General features: G+C 51.6%; 1 protein-coding gene across 1 annotated transcript; it reads right to left on the bottom strand.

Annotated features, from left to right (window-relative positions):
• Window positions 1-192: 192 nt before the first annotated feature.
• FCMR (Fc mu receptor) lies at window positions 193-15,261 on the bottom strand. The gene is made up of 8 exons (XM_055319120.1): window positions 15,122-15,261; window positions 7,557-7,892; window positions 6,700-6,831; window positions 5,514-5,736; window positions 3,770-3,900; window positions 3,255-3,413; window positions 2,852-2,904; window positions 193-371 (listed from the first exon to the last, which is right to left on the bottom strand). The coding sequence occupies exons 1-8, from the start codon at window positions 15,156-15,158 to the stop codon at window positions 195-197; spliced, it is 1,248 nt and encodes a 415-aa protein (XP_055175095.1). The 5' UTR covers window positions 15,159-15,261; the 3' UTR covers window positions 193-194.
• Window positions 15,262-15,617: the final 356 nt, after the last annotated feature.

Below are 15,617 nucleotides of genomic sequence, written 5' to 3'. Positions count from 1 at the left end.
ACCAAGACAAATGCTCTGCATGCCCAGAGCCCACCTGAAGACCACAGGGCGGCTGCAGAGGTGCGCAAGAAGAGCTGGGAGGGGGTTACTGAGCTATTCTCTGAAGAGACAGGAACAAGACTTGAGGCTGGTGCAGGAGGTAATGAGGGCTCTGAAAACAGAGCAAGTATTGGAAACAAGCAGCTAGACAGGGCTCATTGGCACCAAGGTCTGGGCCCAGGGGGACAGCTGGATAGGTGAGTCAGGTAAGGAATATTGACATAGTCATCCGAATCTGTGTCCTCCGCGTTGGCAGCAGGCTCACGGTAGCAGCTCACATAGTCACAGCTGGTCTTCAGAGACGGGGCGTGGAGCCAGAGAACTTCAGACCCCTGGGAACAACCAAAGAAATGTCACTGGATCTGGGGAGGGTGATTTTCGTATCTCTCCAGATAGATTTCCACAGTGGGCAATGGTGGGGGGGCGCGGGGTAAGTGCGGGCTTGCTGATTTCTAGAAGGCAGAGATGCAGAAGTGTCTCTCACTTGGGCAGTTTCAGGGTGGGGTCTCACTCCAGATAACTGGAAAACGCTTAGATCTAGTGTGGGCAGGAAATGCCCTAAATGGGGCTCCAGCTAAAGTCACGTGGCTGAGCATGGGGCTGAAGGAGACTCAGCTGCCAGAGGAGTTTTCCCTCTGGGATTAGATGGTTGGTGTGACTTGTGGAATAAATATGCATCTTCTTAGGGAGTTATTCAGAAGCAGGGTGAGTCATCCCCTGCACCTCTGTGAGGACTCAGAGAAGTTGTGATGTGGCATAACAGTACATTCCAGGAAGGGGCTGGGTAGTGAAGGGGAGGGAGGCGGTAGGCCACTTGAGCAGAGCGGTGCTCCTCCTCCCCGAAAGGAAACCGCAGGATCATCTGGCTTCGGGAAGGGTCAGTTCTTGGGAGGATGGGACTGTGCCGTGACTCCAACGCTGCACAGTTATTATGGCATCCACCCAAGAAAGGCTTCGGTGGGGAGAGTCGCCCTATTGAAACACAAGAGCTGAGGACAGAAGTCCAGCCCCATGAGCACAGTGAGCACTCGGGAAGTGCTCAGCCATGGAAAGCAGCTATTACTTTGTGAACTTTGCCAGAGAGGGAATGAGCTGCAATTTGCTTCAAGAACACATCTCTGGGTGCCTGGGTGGCTCAGTCCATTAAGTGCCTGCCCTCAGCTCAGGTCATGATCCCAGGGTCCTGGGATCGAGTCCTGCATCAGGCTCCCTGCTCCATGGGGAGTCTGCTTCTCCCTCCTCCCCTCTTCCCCTCACCCAGCTCGTGCTTCTCTCTTTCTCTGTCTCAAATAAATAAATAAAATCTTAAAAAAATATATATATATATATATATATATATATATATATATAATCTTCTACTGCTTGTTACACTTCATCATTTAAGATTAATTTATCCTGCTTGAAAAATCAAGATGCCCTGTGAAAGCTAAAATATCGAGGCATTAACCATCCACACCTTGTGGTGGACTGGTTCCATCAAGACTTTTGTTGCTAATAGTGGGAATGAGAGTTTCAAGCAGGGAGGAAGAGTAAGATTTGAGCGAGGTACAGGCTCAGGCGAGGGTGTATGCGGCTGCAGGGAGGTTCAAGGGGAAAGGGCTGGGGTAGAGGTAGAGGGTGCCGTGGGCCACGCCTACGCTGCCATGAACCTCCTCTGGCAGGGGCGCGGGAGGACACCGTCAAGAAGCTGGCGGTGACTGTGGCAGAGCTGTTACTTGTTACTGGGGATCACTGTCTCTTTTTAATAAGGCACACCATGGCCGGGTTAGGGACTCCATTTCTCAGCCTCCCTTGAAGATAGGTGTGGTTGCATGACTAAGTCATGGCCAGTAGGACGTGACTGGAAGTGATGTGTGAAACCTCGGGGTTATGGTCCACGGTCCCTCTCTCTTTCTCTTATGGCCTGGAATGTAGACATGGGTGTTGGTGACTGAGTATGGACGGTGGACCAGGCAAGACTCCAGGGGACAGTAGAGCAACCAGACAAGGTGTTTGAGTCCCTGGGTGACCTGGTGGCTTCCTCCATCTCTTCCTGGCCCCCTGCCTTAACTTGGGAGGGAAACAGGCTTCCGTGTTGTGAGCTCTGTGGCTTAGGGTCTGGTGCATTAGCTTAGTCTACGCCCTAAATGAAACCAGAACATTTGCCACACTTAGTTTTTTCCCGGTTCCCGAGGCAAGAGTAGTAGTAGTGTTTATCTACTGTGGGCTACTTTAGAGAATACAATACATTCTCTTCATAATTTGGATCAACAGAGATGAGTGGACAGTTTGAGTACTTTTTACCCATGTGCCAACGGCCATTGATAGGAACAGGAGCTCCCTATGTCCATTCCTACATTTCCAGGGGACTCCTCCTCACCCAAGCCTTGAATCCTATCTACATCTTGACATCTATCTGCCAAGTCATCCTCTAGGCCAGGCTTCCTGCAAACTCCAGTGATGGGCAAACTACCTCCTCTCGTCCTGCAGGGTTTACTAGAAAGTTCTCCCTCCTATTAAGATGAAACTGGGTAGATTCCAATCCCTCAAGGCCCTGGCGATCGCAGCTCTCGTGCGCAAGTGCTTGTCTGTAGAGTTGCCATCCACCGCCCTGCTGAGCGCGCGCTCACCCCACCAGCCCCCGGAAGCCGGTAGCGAAGCCCTATTACACTTGCGGGGCGGTCCGGGGAAACTGACGCCACCTCTTCCCAGACTGGAGCTGCTGGGAAAGCCGCGCCCTTCGGCTAACAGGCCGCGCCCCCCCCGCCCCCCGCGGTCCTCCCCACCCAGGTCTGGGGCCGCGGCTGCCAATCAGGGGCGGGGCGGAGCTTACCTGCGGAGCGACAGGTGGCGCCGAGGGTCGGGAGCCTGGGAGAGGAGGGACGCCTAAGGGGACGTGGAGACGGAGGTGAGGGCGTGGCCTCGGGTACGCCCCGCCCCTGTCAGGCATGGCCACGCCCCCTCCCGGCCCTGGCCCCGCCCCCCGGCCCGCCCGGCCCCCCAGAAGCCCGGGGAAGGTCGAGCTGGCGCCCAGGCGCGGGGCGATCCTGGAGGCGCGGGGCGATCCTGGAGGCGCGGGTTTCTGCGGCTGCAGCGCGCCCGAGGTTCCTGCCCGCCCCGCCCGGCCCCGCCCCGGCCCCGCCCCCAGCCGAGCCCCGCCAGGCCCTGGCCCCGCCCCCGCCCCGCCCCCGCCCCGCCCCTCCGTCCCCGGGGGACGCGCCCAGCGCGCAGCTCACCCTCCGCGTCCCCCGCTCGAGCGCGCCGCGGGCAGGCGGTGTAGATGTTGTTCTGCGAGCGCGGCGGCTGCGACCCGCGGGGCCGATGCGGCGGAGGCCGCTGGGACGCCTCGAGGGCGCGCATCCTCACGGCCGCGCGGCGGGCCCGCCTGGAGAGGGCTGCCCCGTGAAGCCGCGGGGCAAGAGGAGAACGGCGTCAGGGGCCCGCGGCCACCGCGCGCGCCCTCGGGGCTCCCTCCCCGGCCCGGCCGGGTCTGCAGAGGAGGTGCTCGGAGGGTGTAAGGCGCAGCCCTGCCGCCCTCTGCAGACCGGCGGAGCCAGGCGCCCTCCCGGCCCCCATCTCCAGATCACGCACCCCCTCCCACGTTCCTCCTGCCCCAGGCTGCTCAGCTGAAGCTCCCGAGTGTCCCCTGCAAGGGGTGGGGGTGGGGGGGTTCCAGCGGAGTCCGAATGTTCTGGGCCCTTCCGGCGGCGCGCACCCCGCCCTCACCGAGCCCGAGCCCGGAGTCGCTCACCTTTCCTCCTCTGAATGACCCTTTTCATCAGCAGCCCCAGCAGTGCCAGCAGGATGAGGGCCAGGGTGGTGGGGACCAGGATGTGAAATCCTTGGTCTTCCAACCCAGGCACGGGGTCCTGGTGGAAGGCTCTGAGGATGGAAGCAGAGCGAGAGGGAGGGTGAGGTCTGGGAGGGAGGGAGGTCTAAGGCCGCACTCCTGGGTAGCCAGCTGTTTTGGAGATGGCTCACAGGTCTGTCCCTTGGCTAACAAAACCTGCCCCTCTCCCCCAAAGAGCCTTGTCTACGGAGTCACGAAACCTGGATTCAGATTCAGGTTCAGCTGTCTACTGGCTGTGTGACCTTGAATCAGTCCCCGAACGTCTCCGAACCTCATCTCCAGGGATGGGTATAGTAAAACCTATTTCACAGAACTGTTAAAGGGCAAAACAAAATTGTAGATATAAAGAAGTGAAAGCACCTGGTCCAGGCGGCAATCGGACGTCAGTTCCCCTTCTGATTGTTTGCATCTCACTTTTCTTACAAGATTAGTGCAAAGACTAAACAAATTAAGTTTCTTATAACTGTGGAAAAAGATGTTTGTCTCATGGGGTGCCCTCATCTTAGAAGGTCTTCCGTCTGTTTGCTCTACAGGTTGAAACCTCAGTACATGAGTTCTCTTTTCTTTTGCAATCATGACAAACTAGAATCAATTTTTTTTTCTCTCTCACTGTCCTCAGTTCTTGTGTTTAGACCAGCTACCGCCCTCATCACAGTCAGACGGGCCTTAGTAAGATCAGACCTGGTTACGGCATGTTTTCATCTTTCTTACACTTTCAGGATGGAACACGATGCCTGGCAGGTAGTAGAAACTAAGCAAACATTGGTTGAGGGGCACCCAAGCGTCCCACGGTTGGTTTCAACTCAGGTCATGATCTCAGGGTCGTGAACTTGATCGAGCCCCATGTCAGGCTCCACGCTCAGCAGGGAGTCTGCTTGAGAGTCTGTCTCCCTATCTTTCTGCCCCTCCCATTTGTGCTCTCTCTCTCTCTCTCAAATAAATAAATTAATTAATTTAAAAAATGTTGGTTGAATTGACTTGGATTCTTGACCACTGATGGGCTGGTGCAGTCTACTGAACTAGGAGTCAGGAGTCCTGGTTCTATATAGGCCACGTAGTTCTCATGACCTCAGTTCCTCACCTCTAAAACCCAAATGATGTTGGAGGTCTCTTTTCTTGCTAACATGCTTGTCTTTGCTTAGGCAAAAATAATTCCAATTATTATAGGTTCTCTTTGGAGACTGGGCCAATGCTGCCCCCTGGGGGTCCATTGCAGCACTTTCCTGGGTGTGCCCAAGCCTTGAGGCCAGTGCTGTTCAGTAGAAACACTAGGTCACAGATGCAATTCAAATTTCCTAATAGCCACACTGAAAAAGTGAAAGAAAACAGGTGAAGTGGATTTTAATAGTTAATAGTTTCGTTGTTGGTTTTATTTTTATTTAGATTCCCCCTCAAGGCGGATCTGAATGAACGCTGAGGGACTTAAAGATTCGGGTCTCATTTCTACAGGATCTTCTGCTGGGGCATGGACAAGTGTATTCTTGTCATTGGACGAACGAAGTAACGTGCTACACTCATGGGTAGTGGCCTGGAGCCAAGAAGGGTCTGGGATGGCGGGCGTTGCAGGAAGACTTCAGGGGATCTTCTAACTCTAGACTCCTTTGCCTGACCTCTAGCCCTTCCTGGATGGGTGGAGACCTCTTACCTCTGCCTGTGAAGCCTGGTGTGGTAGTTGTAGCTGGCCGTCTGGGGCCTCGGCAGCGCCTCTGGGGCTGAGGTCTTTGAGGCTGTGGTGGAGGGCAGGAGGGTTGGGGGCTTGGAAGCTGCTACTGAAGACGCTCTGGAAACTCGAAGGTGGTGAGAGATTGGGATCGGGGAGGAGGAGTGAACTGCTGGAGGGGCCTCGGTCCTTGGAGCTGGGGTTACCACTGCAGGAGATAACAGGGGAAAAGTGACCTTCCCTCCACACACTCTGTAGTCTCCAGCAGGATTGGGTCACCCTCCCTTTCTGGAACACACTCTTTCCCTTCACCTAGACTGTCCTCACGGCCTGAAATGCCTTCTCAATACGTCCTCTACACCAACTAAATTCTATGTATATTTGCTTCAAATGCCATTGCCTCCAAGAGGCCTTCTCTGACCTCCCAGGCAGAGGAGCTTGTCCTCCTCTGAGCATGGAGAAAACCCTATTTGTAGTTCCATCCCTCCCCTGCTTTATGCCGTATGTGTGTGCTTGGCTATTCTCCTTCATCCCACGCCTGACAGTCATAACCGTGGGTATATGGGATGCTCGGTTACACTATCCCTCTTGGCACCCAGCAGAGTCCTCTAGTGTGACAATTGTTCAATTAATGTATCTACCCTCACAAGATAGACGGGAGGATATGATGGAGATAGTTGCCTGTCAAAATGCATTTAAGACAGGAAAAGAATGTAGGATGTAAAGGTACCCTTGGTAAGGTCATCGGTCTTTTTATTGCAAAACAGAATTGTTAAAATCACCGTATTCCAGCAAACGTAGACAGCCCTATGGGCAGGAGGCATGAGGGACCGTGGCGGGAAGAGGTCGGCCCAGTCTGGGTTTCCACAGGTCATTCATAGAGACCTAAGATTTTGTGAATGAAGCACGAACTTCATTCCTTGTGGTGCCACCTGGTGGTGATGTGTTCAGTCCTGCAACTAGTCCTGACCAGGCTTTAAGGGTGGGCAGGAAGCACATAGGACACTAATCTCAGAGAGGTACCCTCTCCCAAGACAGGGAAGTACCCATCTGAGACTCACCTGTGCTCTGCAACCACTCCGCGAACCGAACACGTCCCCCCTCCTCCACTGCCACAATGCCACATCATCTCTCCCTCCCCCTCTCCTACCCTGGCTTCTGTTGAACTGACCTTTAGGGATGAATTCGAAAGAACTGGGAGGTGGGGGCATCTTGAACCAAGGGGGCATCGGCATGTGTAGGAATTTATGAAACCAACTTGGAGGCTCAGGCATCGGCTCCTCTTCCCAGAATAGGTCATACTCTGTGGAGGCAAAGGGAGGGGGAAACACTGGTGGGTTCCGAGAACAGGCCTGGGAAAGGGACGTTGGTAGGAGTGGAAGCTGGCTCAGCCAGGGTGGATGGCGGTGAGGAGGACGAGGGGCTGGGGGCAGAGTCCAGCAGGAAGAGCCGAATAAGCCATGGGCTGGAGACTTCCCTGAATGATACGCTCTTTCATGATACCCCCCACCCCCTCGGTCAGCCTTGGCACCAGAGGCCACTGGGATTCTAGGTTGTTGACTTGGTGCTGCCTAGGAGTTGGAAAGTCAGTGGAGGCAGGGAGAAAGATGGGATTTGGGAGAAGATATATGGAAAGGATCAGATTATCAAGTGCCAAGTCTGGCCTACAAATGTGACTTGAAATCCCTGATATTTCTCACAGGACGACTATGTAGGACAATTATGCCCCTTTGCTTCCGATTTCCTCCTGTCTCGGAGTCTCTCCTCAATCTAAAGCCCCCAGTGCCCTCAGACCTTGGGTCGGGTGGATCCGGAACAACACTAGGAGAGCGCTTGTCTTGTTCCTTTCCTATGGTTCGGATAGGAAATTTTGGGGACTGTGAGGTTTCTACTCTATAAATCCCGATCATCTTTGGACTGGCTGACATGGCGGTAGCAGGAGAGTCTGGGGACTGCTCTACTTTGATGGCCGTGCCAGCCTTCCCAGGTGGGGACATTTGCTGGGTGCACTGAGCCGGGGGTACCTACCACTGTGGACACTCAGGGTGACTTGTTGGGTCTTGCCCCGGTCTGTGTTCATGCCGGTTCCACAGGCATAGATGCCACTGTCACTCTTGGTCAGCTCGGTGACCTCTACTAGGAACAGCTTCCTATCTGGATAAGGCTTCAGGGTGACTCGGTGCTTGTACTCTTCCTTGACGAAGTTCTTGTTGGATACCACGGTGGCACATACTCCGGATTCGGCTATTTCCCGGCACAGATAGAGCCTCACGTGCATTTGGGGAAGTGGGCACTCAATGGTAATGGATCCACCCAGCATTCCCTCCATCTTTACTTCTGGGAGGATCCTCAGAGCCCCAGCCACTGCAGGGAGAGGGAGTTCATGTAGAGGGAGCTGCAGGCCCAACCACATCCCCAACTCCAGCCCTACTTCCAACCCAGGCCCCAGCCCAGCCCCACACTCCTCCCCAGCTCCAGCCCCAGTTCCATCATCAGCCCAAGCCTCAGTGAGCCCTCAGCCTCGGCCCCCTCCTGATCTCTTGCCCTTGCCTCATCCTCTGCCCCCCTCTCATCCCTAACCCTACATGTACCCTCAGCCCGGCTCTATGCCCTGGTCCCTTTTGCCCAAGCCTGGCCCAGCCAGACCTCTCCCAGCCCAAGCCTTAACCTAACCCTCAACTTCATTCAGACCCAGACCCATAAGATCCCAGACACCAACCCCCTAAGAATATAGTCAAACCTCCTGGCCCACCCCAGGAAGAGATGCTGTGCCATGGTGACCCCAAACAGCACGTAGCGCCCAAGTGTCTTCAGTGTGGCATTGGGAGGCACAGTGCTTTTTTGCTGCAAGAGGTTTTCTATCTAGTTTTATTTTGCTCAGATCCACTCAGCCAAAATGACTGTTCACCCTCGGATTTTATTTTTTTAAGTCATTAAAAAAAAAAGCATTTATTGAGTGCCTTTCATGTGGCAGGAAGGTAGCTGGCATCCCTGCCTTGCACATAATAAATCATTTAGCAGGCCATAGACGTGGACAGTCACACAGCACAGGGTAATAAATTCCACGACAGAGATACACAGTGTTCCTTGGAAACAGCAGAGACCCCAGGACCAGGTTGTTGCAGAGGAATAGTGCAGTCTGAGGGTCTGAGGAAGGGTTTCTGGAAGAAGTGATCTCAGTTGTGACCTGAAAGACTGAGTGTGGAGGGCAGCGGAGAGAACGATGATCATCCTCACTGAAGTAGGGAACACAAGGGTGTGTGTGAGTGCGTGCATGTGTGCACAGGTGTACGCACACTGCATGTGTGTTAGGGAGGGTGTGAAGCAGGGAGGAATAAATGCATGGTTCGTGAGCCCCTGAAATCAAAAAGCTCACGCTTTGGCTGAGAAAAGGCAGGTCTAATGCGGTTGAGTCAGCTGGAGAAGAAGGTAAGTCCAAGTATGATGAACTATCACCCAAGTGGGTCCCAATCAGTGTCCACATATTTCTGGGAAGAGGGGCATGGGGTGACATGTGTGTGCTGGAGTGAGGCCCGGGGACTTGAGTGGAGGAAGAAAGACTCTTCTGGGCAGTGAGTACGGCCCCCAAAGAGGCTGGGATATGAGAAAGAACATGGCATGTTGGGGGGTGGGGGGGCAAAGAGGAGCCAACAAATGTCTTGAAATTCATTCACTGACCACACATTGAGCATAGCTCCAACGAGTTTAGAGAGATGAGGACAGTCAAGGAGAGAAGCAGAGCCTGAGGCTCCCGGGTGAGCAGAGAGAGCTGAGGAGGACGTCTGGGGAGAGGAGGACGTGTGGGCAGCAGTGAAGAGGTAGGAACGGCCGTGGGCAGGCCAGGGCAGAGGGGCCGTGAAGGGAGCATTTGCTGGGGCACGTTCAAAACTCAGAGTGTAGCTGGTGTTAACGTGGTAATCTGTTGGAAACTGAGGTGTGTGAGGCAGCCTCATGGGTAGAGCGTGACCCATTCAAAAGACAAAGACGCAATCCAGGGGGTGGGGGAATTACCCTGTGCGTCCAGACAGCCCACACCTGGGTGCAAGGCCGTGCACCTGCCAGTGAACATGTATTTTTAGACCATCTCCGCCAGCAAGGGGAGTAAATACCACTTTCCCAAGAGCAAGATGCTACAGTGTGGGCAGGGGTGAGATGGAGCAGGGGAGCGAGGGGTGTCCACCAATGCAGACACCTCAGTGACCTCACTCTGCTCAGGGACGATCTGGTAAAGCCCTGGCTGACCCAGACCCTCTGTCACAGGTGTTGAAGCCCTAACCCTCAGTGTGGTGGTAGTAGGAGGTGGAGCCTTTGGGAAATAATCAGGGTTAGATGAGGTTCGTGGAGCCCTCATAATGGGATTCATGGCCTCATTCCCTCCTTGTACACAAGAGGAGGCCACACGAGCACCCAGGGAGACGGTGGCTGTCTATAAGCCAGGAAGAGGACCCTCACCAAGCGCAATATTGGCTGGCATCTTGATCTTGGGCTTCTAGTTTCCAGGACTGGGAGAAAGAAATACCTACTGTTGAAGTCACGCTGTCTATGGTAGTTCACTGAAGCAGCCAGACTGTGCAAACTCTGAATGGATGAAACACAAGAAAAGCTGCTGGGTACACTGAGCTCTGGCCCCAAGGAAGCACGAGTTGGCGGGATGCGAAATGATCAGACCCCAGCTCTCCTTGGAGTTCGTGGCACCTTCTAACCCATACCCAACGCTCAGAGAAGCAGATTTCCCAAAGAGAGAAAAGTGAGAATATCTCCTGGTTTGGAACTTAATGCACAGTGTGCACAGGATTCATGTGGGAGGAACTCACTAGGCTACAGATGGCTTGATCTTCCCTTTTGGCAAGGTGGTTACATCCAAGTAGGGTGGGGCCTGTGGACTTGCATTTCATTTCATTTCATTTCATTTCATTTATTTTATTTTATTTTATTTTATTTTATTTTATTTTATTTTATTTGAATTCAATTAATTGACATAAAATGTATCATTGGCTTCAGAACTAGAGGTCAGTGATTTATCAGTCTTACGTAACACCCAGTGCTCAGGACATCATGTGCCTTCCTTAAAATAAGCATCCCAGGTACCCTTGAATTTTTGCAATTCTGAACTATGTGGTTATTAGCTGCAAATGATTCTGGGGACTAAAGGGCGGGTGGGAGAGGTACCCAAAGGACCCACCCTGCTTACTATTGGTATTCTAGAGAGGCTATTCAGTAAGTGACATTAATCTCTAAATTGGTGACTTGGTTTTCCATGATGATGGTAGGGGACAGGGATACATGCTGTTTAAAAAGTCACTCTCAGTACGTAATTGGGTATAAAGATATATATTTGGAACATAGGGAAAACCACAAAATTTCCATATTTCCATAATGAGAATCATGGCAAATGCCCACAGGCCTTGGCTGGGGTGGTGCTCTGGAGACTGGGCTTTGGATTCTACGTAGCGATGGTTTTCCAGGAGATGAGAACCCTGTCAACTTAGAGCAGAATTATTTCTGGAAGAAGGAAGTTAGCTCGAGGTTTTTAAGTTTATCACATGGAGTGTGAATTTCTAAAAAAGAATGAGAAACGTCCTCCCCAACTTCCCACCCCCACATATGCCAACACATGTGTCGAGGCTGGCTGTCTGCTCTTTGTCCTGTCACAAGAAACGGAGTGTCCCCTCTCCCCCCAAAAGCCAGTCCTTCCTCCTGCGTCCCGAGTCTATCCTGAGTCACGTTCTTTAGACCTTCTCCTGCGCCCCTGTCCCTTTCTCCTCCGTGTACCGGTGGTCTCCTCTCTGCCTGCACCGCTGTGGCCTACGCGCTTGCTCTGATGTTGCACATATTGAAAAAGCCCCCCTCTCACTTTTTGCCTTCCCTTCAGCTGCTGTTCTCCCCTCCTCTGTTCGCTCTCCCAAACGCGTCCTTGTGATCATGGAATCCACCTGCACCTGCACACCTCCCACTTCCTCTTCACCCAACACCTGTCAGAGTTTTGTCTCCAACATTCCACTAGGATGGCTGGTCAAGGTCAGCAGAAATTTCCTTGTGGCCACATTTGGTGGCAAGTCATTGACGTGCCCTCTTGGCAACATCTGAGGGAACTGCTTGAAATGCTTGCTTCTTGTGGCTTCCCTGATGCCACACTCTTTTCTTCTCCTTCTCTATCCACCTCTCAATGTTGGGCTGCCCCAGGGCCTGGAACTTGGGCCTGTTCTCACCTGCATCTTCCCTTCCTCCCCCTGCACTAGCTCCTTTACTCCCATGGCTTTAATGCCAACTCTTCATAGATTTCACCAGAATATTTTTCTCCAGTCTTGTCTGTACCTCTGAGCTCTGGAATCACCTTTCTGATAGCTCCACCTGGACTCGACTTGAACATCTAAGATATATTTCAAACTCACAAAGGCAAAACAAATAGACAAACAAAAAAGAAGAATTCTTGGTTTCTCTTCCAAAACCTGTTCCTTCTAAGCTCTTCCTGTTTCAGGGGATAACACCAGCATCCATCCAACTGCTAACGTCCAAAACTCATTCCCACATCGTATTAAAGAATCAAGAATAAATTTTAGGTTTGTGTGTGTGCGTGGATGCGCGTGTGCACGCATGCACACATGCACAGACGGGTCACAACATCAAGTGTATGTATTATCATTTTTTGAGTCAAGGTGAAAAAAAAAGATTTGAAAGTCCACACCACGTAACGCCACCTTGCTTTATTATGGAGCTTCATCTAGGGAGGCAGCCAATGTGGTCTACGGCTTGGGCCCCATGCACTGGGCCCTGGAAACCAGGACCACCCCCCAAATTGGTACAAGCTGGGGCAGAAATACAGGTAAAGGCCCAAACATCAGACATGTAAGTATTTTAAAGTTATAAACCAAGTTAATGAACTGTTGAATAAAATGTGTTCTATGCCCCGTCTTGGCAAATTCACACACTTTTTAGATGTCCACTCCGAATCATTTCTAGGTGGGAAGAATATTTCCTGTTCCTAGCCTCTGTCCCCTCTGCCTTCTTTTCTCAATGCTTCTTCCTGCCCACACCACAAGGATCCTGGTACGCACACAGCAGATAACCCAGCTGACATGTATTAGCTCCTCCCATCTTATTCCAAATGATCACTTGTGGCCACCCTTTTATAGAATTAGAGTTCTAGGATAGAAGACCCAGGATAGAGGTTGCATAGTCATTAAAAGTGGGCCCATAGTCATTTGGACAAGAAACTTGAGGCCTAGACGAGGGGACATGGGTGCAGGCTCAAAGTGGACAATCTCCTTGGGCCTGTGAACTCCTCACCCTGTGGGAAAGGCTACAAATGGAGATGGACCAGACCCAGACCAAGGATCCCTCTGGCCCAGCTAGAATGGAGGTATTGCTCAGGACAGACTGAGGTGGTACAATTTAAGTACTCTTCATTCCTAGAGTCTTTGACCCCCACCCAACCCCTCTCTCCTCTCAGGCCTACGTTTAGGTCAACCATCCACTGTGTTCACATGAGCCCTACTACCACCTCTCAGACTGACATTTCGTTAAAGCTGCATTTCCTTGGACTTTTAGGGATTTTTAATCTTCCACTCAACAAATATTTGACTTTATTCCATATTCAAGACATCAGGAAGAAAGCAAATAGGAATAAAAAAATAATTTTGACCCTCAACGAGCTTATCGTTTAATCAACAAGATGAACAGACGCCAAATCACAACATAAGCAGAATGAGGCCCGCTACGGGGATTCAGAAGATAGGGCTCTGGAAAGTGTATGAGAAGGAGGTGGAGGCTGAGGTGGACTTTCAAGGGTAAAAGGTGGCGATGAGAGGAAGGATGTTCCTAGCAGAAGGAATGGCATGAGTAAAAACACCGTGGCAAGAATGTCCTAGCACATGTTCAAGGAGAAGTCCTCTTTGGCTGGAGGTTAAGAAAGTGCAGGGGAGGGTGGTAAGGTCGGAGGGTAAATGAGGAGCACAAGGGAGGAGTTTGTAGGCAGTGGGAGCCACTGAAGGTTGCTGGGAAGGGCAGTCCTGCGGTCAGAGTCAAGCATTAGAAAGCGTAAGCTGGAGCCACAGGTGGGTCAGGTTGGAGGAAGTGGGGATGACTGTTCTTTTCCTTTCCATTCCCTTGAGGGGAGACTGCCACTGCTGCTCATTCTGGTAATGCTAACCCAGAAACGACATGAATTGGCCATTGATTGGGTCACAGTCTGGGTGGGGATAAATGGGGAGACATGGTGAATGGAATACTACTCAGCCATAAAAAAAACAAAAACTTGCCATTTGCAATGACATGGATGGAACTAGAGGGTATTATGCTAAGGGAAATAAGTCAGAGAAAGACAATTATCATATGATTTTACTTGTATGTGGAAATTTTTTAAAACATTTTATTTATTTGACAGAGAAAGAGAGAGCACAGGTAGAGGGAGTGGCAAGCAGACGGAGAGGGAGAAGCAAGCTTCCCACTCACTGAGCAGGGAGCCTGATGTGGGGCTTGATCCCAGGACTTCGGGATCATGACCTGAGCTGAAGGCAGCCACTTAACTGACTGAGGCACCCAGGTGCCCCTCATATGTGGAATTTAAGAAATAAAACAGAAGAGCGTAAGGAAAGGGAGGGAAAAATAAAACAAGATGAAATCAGAGAAGGAGACAAACTATAAGAGCCTCTTAGCCATAGGAAATAAACTGAGGGTCGCTGGAGGGAAGGGGCGTGAGGGGATGGGGTAAGTGGGTGATGGGCATTAAGGAGACCCTGTGATGTCATGAGCACCGGGTGTTATGTTAAGACTGGTGATCACTGACCTCTACCTCTGAAACCAATAATACATTATATGTTAATTAATGGAATTTAAAATAAAAAAAACATTAAAAAAACATTCTGGCATTTCTCAGCTGATACTAGAGATAGTTAGGATGGATAGGAATTTGAAGTGAGGTGTTAGGCATGTTGCATTTCAGATCTTGGTGGAACATAGAAATGGAAGTTCCCAGAAGACAGCTGTAAAGTGGTATGGAACTTGGGGAACGGATGAGGGTTACTGAACGGGTGAGGGAGTCTTCATTTAAAGGTGAAGCTGGGGGACGCCCGGGTGTCTCAGTGGTGGAGCCTCTGCCTCCTGGGGTCCCGGGATCAAGTCCCGCACTGGGTTCCTTGAAGGGAGCCTGCATCTCCCTCTGCCCATGTCTCTGCCTCTCTCTGTATCTCTCATGAATAAATAAATAAAATCTTAAAAAAAAAAAAGCTGAAGTTGAAAACCAGCAGCAAAAGAGATTCAAAGAAAGAGACGGTAGAGGTAGGAAGAAAGGAATTTGGAGGCACTTGCCTTAAGATCCCCTATTATCAGGCTAAGATGTCTAGGAGAGGTGACACCTTCAGCCCTTGAGTCAACATCGCCCCGCAGGAGATGTGTCTGGAGTGGAGAGAGGGGCTCTAGCAGAGAACGGGGGAGGCTCCCCAAACTTCATGTGGTCTCCATCCGGATCCCATCCTAGTCTGGTCTGCCACTAAATCTGTCCAGGGACGTCAGAGCCAGAGATGACCCACAACCCCCCTACCTGTGGCCAAATTCGAACCTCATAAACCGTGCACAGTGTTTTCCCAGGCACTTACCTGGCAAGAAGCAAAGTGACCAAAGCCAGAGGTCCATGGCTCCTTCCAGAGCAAGGTCCCATCCAAGAGCCCCTGGAGATGGGAACAGAGACCCCCTGCTCACCCAGGAAATCTTTACAATCTGGAGCTTGAAAGAGATCTCTGGCCTCACGAGGAGCAAGGCTTGAAAATGAGGAAATGACAACTTGTCTTGTTTGCTCTCTTGTCTTAGACTAAAAAAGAAAATAGCAGCAAACCACAGCGGAAGTTAGGAATTAAGAAAACATGTTATGTTGAGTGCATACGGGTCACCAGGGTTCAAAGGGCTTCTAGGCAGCTCCTAAAAACCATTAGAAACTCTCAGGTATGATATTTCTTTGCCTTGGGCACTTTTTCTTTATGTAGATTCACTAACTTGTGAGCTCGCATCACTTGCTCTATCCCTGTCTTCAGGACGAAAGAGACCTGTCACCAATTTTCTCCATCTGAGGAAGACCGGGTGGATAGACGCTCAGGC

The sequence above is a fragment of the Nyctereutes procyonoides genome, unplaced genomic scaffold (assembly GCF_905146905.1).
Source record: "Nyctereutes procyonoides isolate TBG_1078 unplaced genomic scaffold, NYPRO_anot_genome, whole genome shotgun sequence".
NCBI lineage: Eukaryota > Metazoa > Chordata > Mammalia > Carnivora > Canidae > Nyctereutes > Nyctereutes procyonoides.
The sequence above is the reverse complement of the archived record's forward strand: the minus strand, read 5'-3'. Positions and strand labels throughout refer to the sequence as shown.